At 31.5% G+C, this 9,098-nt stretch overlaps 1 protein-coding gene across 2 annotated transcripts in view; it reads left to right on the top strand.

The window, feature by feature from the left end:
• LOC118190675 (uncharacterized) overlaps positions 1 to 6,096 on the top strand; it is a 260,220-nt gene extending 254,124 nt beyond the window's left edge. For both annotated transcript variants that reach the window (XM_085819528.1, XM_035361434.2), the window contains one exon: positions 5,292 to 6,096. In XM_085819528.1, coding sequence (XP_085675654.1) covers positions 5,292 to 5,986 — 695 coding nt within the window. In that variant the 3' untranslated portion in view covers positions 5,987 to 6,096. The remainder of the gene's footprint in view (positions 1 to 5,291) is intronic.
• Positions 6,097 to 9,098: the final 3,002 nt, after the last annotated feature.

Here is a 9,098-nt window from a genome sequence, read left to right on the forward strand (position 1 = left end):
TTATGAAACAAAACTGCTTAATCATGACAAATATTCACTGCAAAATTAGGAAAAATGCACAATACCATCCTCCTTACGCATTTTTAAAATAACACATACACATAAACCATGTACATGCCGACTTATTTTTACTTAAAAAAACATCCCAGAATTGCACAAAAATGGCATTGCGCACACTCTTCACTATATCCATGTACACTGCTTTTTTCTCATAAATTCGAAAAATTTCACGAAAATACATGACAATTTTCTCAATCTTTAAACCCGGTAAAAAGAACATATATGAAATTACCTGATCGCGAAAAAGTATTTACCCTTTACAAATATGAACATTTCCACATATAAAATAAATAAAATATCCAAAAACTTTTACCTCTAAATCATCTATTACATTATACACGTCACCAACGAATTCATACATGAAGCATTACAAATATTTATTATCAAATATTTAAATTATTTCCATGCACATTTATTTCAACTTAAACATACACCAAATTCCTACAAGTATAAAATTCACAAAATAACTATCATTTCATTAAAATATAATTAAATTCAAAAACACCACTTAAAATATACATGAGCACATACATTCAATTAATAAAAATTACCTTACAATCCTAATTACTTTAAACTAAATCATTGCTAATAACAATTTTCCCAATAATACCAAATTCCTTTCCATCTTACATTTCCAACAATGCATAAAAATAATTAAAAATACTAACTTACCTAATCTCCTTCAGAATCTTCATTACGTGGCGGATACACTTTTCTTCATTCTCTTTCAGAATCTTTAAAATCATACTTATCTTTCAAAGCAAGATACCACGTAAAATAAATAACATAATAAAACATGTTTATTTCTCTCTCACACAACCTTAAAAAACATTTCTTACTATCCTTTTCAATACCACTAAATACCCATTTCGAATTCACTTTACTTACGGCCATGGGATCCAAAAATTCACAAACACTATTTCACACAACACAGAATAAAGCCAAATACAAAATTCCCAGATTTTTCCTCATTAAAGAACAGTAATTCGTCCATTAAAATCACATGACATATCCCATGATCTCTTCCGATTAAAGAACCGTAATTCGTCCATTAATATCACATGACATATCCCATGATCTCTCATTTCCCCCACACAAAATAATGCGTAATCGGAACTCAGTACTGCTCACATTATTACCGAAGTCCCAGGTAGTAACCTTTATCGCCTCCAAAATGTCGCCAAACTACCAGTTACCGTAATGTAAAGATCAACCAAATTAATATATTTTATGTAAATATTTTTCAGTAATATGCATAATTTTTTAAACACAAAGTTATTTCTAATTTTTAAATAAAATAATATAACGCTCATTTTTATGGCATTGCTGAAAGTTACTTAGCTTGTCCCTCCCTGTACAAATAAAGTATAATTTCTATTATACTTAACATGAACCCTTAGCCCTGATATACAAAATTCTTATCTTCAGATAATTCATGTTTGGATGTGTTTAGAAAGCTATTTGCAAATGTTATCCTCAGTCTAATGCTATTACTTGAATATTTTTTCATCAGTATGCATCCAAGCTTCATTTTCCTATCGTTCTTGGTAGCTGGGAGTACATTTTCTTCATATTTCCTTATTTTTTCTTTTCTGAGATGCAATTTTTTCTGTGTTAACTTATTATTTCCACATACATTCATATTTTCCATATTATGAAGAATTCTACAATTAATCTCGTAAAGATAATCTTCTTTTCTTCAGTGTTGTAATTCATCGATTGTATGTTTGAGTTATGGATATATTTTGAGAACTCCTTTGTTGGACCATGCAACTTTTTTTCCATTCTTCTAATGTCCAATTCCGATTTTTCTTGGCCCCTTGCAGAAGCAGCTGGCGACGACGTGCTGTCAGTGCAGAGACATGCTTCTGTCTTCAGCTTCGTAGGCTCATACGCAGCAATGTATTCTGCATAATGTATTGAGAAACATTGTGTGGGTTGCCACTGTTGTAACAGGTAGAGAATTCGGCTGTTGTAGCTTTTCGGTTACGACGAACAATATGTAGCAATTTTTGCTCTCCTCTGGAATCAATGCCAATGACACACTGCTGGCTGGTGACTTGTCATTTCACATACACTACTTTTGATATGTGCTCACAACTGCAGGTGAACAGCCTACTAAACATGCTATTTCTGATATTTATGTTCCCAGTCACTGAGCCATAATGATTTGCCATTTATCGAAGTCTGATAAATCATCTTCTTTTCCCATTATGTTGGTAATCATGGTATGTTTGGAAAGACAATTCATAACTGCTTTATATATACTCCAGCATCAGCCAACATGTAACTGTGGTTTTGTTTTTGGGTGAGCCCATTGTTATAGATAGAGGATGGTCATACTGTAATGGCTCTTCAGCATAAGTATCCGTATGCCTTTTATAAGCACAGTCACTGATGTGCTGATGTTGATCATCATACTCTGGCACTGATGATGATCATACTGTAACTCTTGAAAGATATTTTTTAGAGATAGAAATGCATGGGAATTCATATTTCCTGTGCTTAAATATGACCCCAAATTAATTTTTATAAATTTCAGATCATAAAAGTTCTGCGGTACAGCAGAATTATTAAAAAAATTTGCAGAGTAATCAATATGTTAAGAATAATAAAGAGCTTGCAAAGCATGTACATGAAATAAAAAGTAACATGGTTTTATTACTTTAAAAATAAAATCCCGCAAGTTGCACATTTCTGTAGTTACCTCCAGTAATACTAGACTGATCAGTCAAAGTAAATACTAAAGTGCCCACTTGATATATTTCTTAAAGAAATAGAGAAAATTTTAATAATTTATTTTTCAATTTCTTTGTACCTTGATTTTTTTCAAATCATTTAATGAGCAACTCTATGTCTCTAAAAATATCTGAAGATATGTCGATATGTCTGCAGAATTTTCCATAACAGTTTTTACATACTATCATTAGCATTAAATGTTTCTACAGAGGTCAGATTTCTGTTTGGGGAGCAGATAATAATCATTTGGAGCTACATCTGGGTTGTAAAAGGGTAGTCAGACTCTTTAAAACACACATTGCTGAAAGGAGTTGGAGTACCCATCTCGCAGAGACTGTTCGTGTAGAATGTGCAAAACATGTGCTATAGATAGATATAATCTTGCTGCTTTTTTCGACTTTTAATTTCTTATCACTCCGTATTTTCTGATATGAATGCTTTCAATGTTTGGCCTTCTTGAGAATCATCATATATAGATACTTAGTACATATAAAACTCTTTTATCCATTTTCTCACTGTAGAATGGGAGGATGATACAAGTGTTGATTTATTTCTTTGGTATTAAAACCTTTTTAAAAGAATGCATATGATTTCTAGAATGAGTTATTCATTTAGTATTGCCATAGATGTCTGCAAGAGGAATTTGTTGGAAAAAAATGTTTTATAAGTAAGGCTGACAATTTTTGAAATCCACTGCTGTATCTTCAGTTGTTCACATTAAAACAAGTGCACATTTTTATCATTTTCTGCTAATAAATTATCCTGTTTTCAGAATCAAAAGAAGGGACCAGTGTATGCTCACCATGTAGAGTTACTTCTCTGGAAAAATGCATAAGATTGAATAAATAAATAAATAAAAATTGGGTACTTTTCCGTTTCGCCGGTGCAAATATCGCCATGCAGACTTTATTGGCGACAACATACAGTATACACATAAAGAATTTTAACAAATGTTAGGTCTAAGAATTTTTTAATTTGAAGGCATAAACATTTTAATATCATTTAAAATTTTATAATAAGCCAATAAATAAAGACATTAAATTTGTAAAAAGACATTAATTTAAGAATTTACTATGTTTTCATAGTTCAGCATTTTGATTCGCCGGTTTATATCAATTGATCCCAAGTGATCTCTTCTCACGTTAACTAACTATATATAATACTCACGTTAACTAGTATATATAAAGCAGCTACAAAAATCTAATTCAGTAATTATCTACATTAATTTCAAGTTAAATCGTAATTTGGAATACAAGTTTAAATTCAAGAATTATTTGAATTCGTACTAATAGCTTACTCTGAAAGTATATAAAACCGCAGTGCTTTACTTCACTAGTGCATTCTCATTAGAATTGATGAACCCTTAACTTTGCCTTTTCTATATTTTCGCCTTCGGGTGAGCAGTGTGATTGCATCCTAATTGACTTGATTACCTCAAATGGTCTTAAGGTATAAAATTAAACTGTCTGGTAAAAAATCTATGTAATTTTATGCCAGTATTAAAAGAAACAACCAATCTGATAAGAAATGGCTGCGATTTGTTTTGGAAATGAGGCGTAAAAGGTTACTAGTGAGGATATTCTATTTGGCATCAGTTTTACCATTATCGTCAACTTTATTGCCTGCGCCGGCAAAACGGAAAAGTATCCAAAATTGCTTTTCTAGATCTAGCAGAGTTCTGTTCTAATTAAACATTCGTGTTTTTCACTGAATTCTGATAGTTTTGAAGATAGGTTCAACCTTTTGACATTTTTGCTAAATGCTTAACCTCAACGATAGAGCTTTTTCCTTTAATGAAGCAAGAGCTTTTCCATGTCTTCAAGGCTTTACATGAGGGTATTTGGAAATCACCTTTCTGACCATAATTGAGAAGTTTTTCACATCTTTAGAAAGTCAGATTTACTGTAAAGTTTTAACATGAGGGTATCCAAAAGTTACCGTTCTGGCTACAAATCTTAAGACACAGTAAAGCATTTGAATATATTAACCCTATCAGTTCACTATGACACTGATAAATGAATGGCTGGAATAAAAGTATAATATTTGGGAAAAGTGCAGAATCACTCACACCTTGGCACGTTTTTAAGAATTGCACATACTCGCTATCCATGTACACATCGTGCAACCTATTTTCACTTAAAAAAACATCCCAGAATTGTACAAAAATGGCATTGTGTACTCCCTTGACTTTATCCATGTACACATTGACCTATTTTCACTCAAAAAGTCAAAGAAAATTGACAAAAATCATATTCTTCTTACTCCTGTAAAAAGCGCCAAACAAATAAATGGGCGATTCTGCACTTTACCCAAATATTTTATACAAAGCAAAATGATAATAATGAAAAAAAAAAAAAAAAAAAAAGAGCCAAAAAATTCATTTAGGAAATCTGAAATAAAATTTTATACACATTACTATAAAAATTGTTTTCAATTATTTCAAATTTTGAAATATATTTTAATGCCTTACTTATATGTATTTCTTTTGCTAGGTGAAGCTGTCAGATGTAAATGGAAACATTTGAGGGATAATTTTAGGAAAGAATTTAAAAAACGTTTAACAGAGAATGGAAATCCAAGTGATCCAGAAAAACTTGAGCAAGGTTGGGTCTGGTATAAAAGTCTGTGTTTTCTTGGTGAACAACTGAACACAAAGAAACTAACACCAAGGACTCATGGTAGCAGCAGAAATTCAAAGGGTGATGCATTTCCTACTACTACTGATGTGATATGTGGTCAAGATCCAGAAAGTACTTTCTCACCAGATGAAAAACTGTGGATTAGAGATGATTACTCACCTTTACACATAAATACATCAGTAGAAGATGACAACAACAGACTTATACAAACAGTTAGTGCAAGAATGAAAAAAAGGTTTCCTTGTGATTCTCCAGATAGTAATTCAAATAGAAATGTTAAAAGAAAAATTATAAATACTAATAGTGAAAAAGATGACACATATCATTTTTTGATGAGTCTTATGACTCCCATAAAAAGCTTACCGTATGATCGGCAAATGTATATTAGATTTAAAATGCAAGAACTACTTTTTAAGGAAACAGTTCATAATCATAATAATCAGCTGCCATATCCTGTTGAACTCAATGTCAGTAGTGATGCTAATTTACAATCTGTAACTCCATATATGATCACTGATGGATCTAATGACGAAAGCAGCTCAACATAATGTAAAACAAACTCATCATATAAATTGATATTTTCAATACTAACTTGATCATGAAAAACTAAATTTTTGTAACAATAGATAAATTAAAATAATCATCCCATACAGCCTCATTCAAGAACAGTAATTAAATAGTCAAAATAACATAACTTGAATTCAAAACCCAGATAATATAATGAAGTTTATTCATAAAGCGGTACTTCTTCCTATTATTGAATTTTGTCTTCCAGTTTCAGATTAAAATAACAATAAACAGTTTAAAATTACTTTTAATTTATATCTTAAGTTTAATATGACCCTTAGCTTTTTTACAAACATTAATGTATATACTAAATATTTTCTTCCAAAGTTTCATTTTAGTAATGTTCTGGTACCTTGTTATATTTTCAGTTCATAGCTAAGTCACATTTAATAGCTTTCTTTACATTTTTTAATATATATATTTTGAGACATTTATATTCTGTTGTTCGTTCAGTATTTAATTTATGCTTTCAGTTTTAAAGTTAAATTTAGTTAATTATAAATTACTTATTAAAATCAGTTTAATAGTAGTACATTGTATTTGAAAAAGGTAATTTTTGTCTTTATTTTCTTTCAACATGTAACTCCAATGAAAATGTTTTCAAGATAAGGTAGGAAATTTTAAAAAGCAGTTACAGCACTTGTAATGAAAATATTTAGTAAATAAACCTAATTTTTCTTGTACACTGTGAAAGACCAATTACTAAAATATTTATTATGCTTTAAATATGCAAATTTTTCAGATATTTATAATTAATATTTTGATACTAGCAGCAGATTTAATACTTTCATCCAATGTAGAACCTGCAATGTCTAAAATGAATGTCTTTTATTGCAGAGATCAGATCAACGTTTTGGGAGTTTAAAATATGCATTGAAAAGTTTTTTAAGTCAGGAAGTGCATTTTAAAATGTTTCCATGAGTTTATATTATATTACAAGAGTATAGTTTGGAAATAGATAACTGCCTTCATTTATTCATTTTCCCTTTGCTGATAGGTCCTTAATAGTTTTCATTGGTGGTCCTTAACAGTACTTAAATTCTATGTGCATTCTATGTGTGTAATGAGTATTTTATTAATTGGAAATTTTGTCCCACAGGGATCCTTTTAAAATTATATTTATGAAACCTTCGCATCAACAATCTTGAACTTTTTCTCATATTCTTGAAAAACTTTATAATTAATGTACATATCTGAGATCTATACTTAAGGAAATAAACCTAGAAGCCTAAAAGTGCAAATGACTAGTTTCGATGCTAATTCAGTTCAAGTCAAACTACAAGATTTTCGGTTTCGAAACAAACTAGTCCTGTGAAAATTTGAAAATATAATGCAAATTTTTGTTGTTTAACTTCTAAATTAAGTTTAAAATTATTTATAAATGATGTAAATAAGGAATCTAATACACTGCTCACTATGAAAGAATATGACCACTAGATGGTCAAAAAAGTTCAACCATTTTTCAATTAAAAAAAATGTTGACTGGCGAATGACTGAATATGAATGGCTAAAACCACAAAATGATAGTATTGCATCTTGCTTTCATTCTATAGCAGTTAAGTGGCTTGGCTGTGAAGGCAGTTTACATTTTCTTCATGAAGGCATTTCTTTTTTGACAAGAAAGCCTCAAGTTGTTTGAGTCACAGCCTAGCCAAACTTTAGGTACAAAGCATTTGCTGATATCACAGAAAAGAAGTACCGTAATTTCCGGAAGAAACGCCACGGCGTTTATGCATTTAGAACTTAAATTTTCAGTGGGTACAGCGTTTAGGTGCACTAAAAATAAAATATTTCCTATGATGGTCATTGTACGTAGTTTGGATGGCCTTGTCATTGTGCATACACTGGTGCTGTTCCCACACAAAAGACCACTCAGTAGCTTTTTGTGAACGTTATATTGTTTACATTCTTTCCCTTGAACGGACCTACATGCCTTATTCACCCTAAATGAGATCTCAGAACAATAACATTCTTCTCACTTTCAAATCAACATTTTTATCAGTTTGAATAGTCTCTCTCTTCTGCCATTCGATGAATCTTCCAGGACCCATCCTCTCCCATCTCCTGCCTTTTCTGCAATTTTTTTCAAAGGCGGACACGACTCCACCTGCCTAGCAATAACGAACTTTGACGTATTTCCCCTTCAGCATGAATTGATTTTTCTTGGCATTCTGCCAGATATAGATCCCATCAGTTTGGGTACAAGTACTTGTGGGATAGTTTTTAAGTAAGAAGGGAGCCGAAAATTTTTGAAAATGTCACGTAAATGGCACAGAAGCTATACTGCTGGTTTTAAGCTTAATGTAATTTCACGTGCTGAACAAATTGGAAATCGAGCAGCAGCTCGAGAGTTTGAAGTGGACGAGAGATGTATTCGACATTGGAGAACTGAAAAAGAACTTCTTAAAAATATACCACAACAGAAACGAGCCAAAAGAAGTGTAAGGTGGCTGAATCTAGAGGACGACCTTGCAAACTGCATAAAGGAGCAACGAGAAAAAGGAATGGCAATTTCGACTGTAAAAATTCGCTTACAAGCAAAATTTATAGCAAAACGAATGAACATAAAATGATTTCGAAGGAGGTGTAGCAGATTTATGAAAAGAAAAAATATTTCTGTGCGTACTAGAACAAGTCGGGCAACAATTACCAATGGACTGGCAGGATAAAAAAGGCGTCTTTTCTAAAATATGAGACAGATATTATTGACAAAAAAAAAAAAAAAAAAAAAAAAAAAAACCTTTTTTTTCATAATAAGTATGGATGAAACGCCGTTAGCTTTCTACTCTCCTGCAAACAGAACTGTTGATGAAACTGGTGCAAAAACTGTATCTGTGCTTACGACGAGGCATGAAAGAACGTCATTTACATGTGTGTTAGCTTGTGCCACAAACGGTGACAAGCTAATGCCAATGATCATTTTTAAACGAAAGACTTTCCTAATGACTTAATGAGGGAGATTTTCTTAATGACGTAATTATTTGTGCAAAAGAGAACGGCTGGATGTGCGAAACAATCATGCATGAGTGGCTACAAAAAGTTTGACAGTGTCGTATGGGATCTTTTTTCCAACCAAAAGGGTTATTGATAATG

The sequence above is a fragment of the Stegodyphus dumicola genome, chromosome 6, assembly GCF_044657685.1.
Source record: "Stegodyphus dumicola isolate Sdum_Otavi_A_Nest chromosome 6, ASM4465768v1".
NCBI lineage: Eukaryota > Metazoa > Arthropoda > Arachnida > Araneae > Eresidae > Stegodyphus > Stegodyphus dumicola.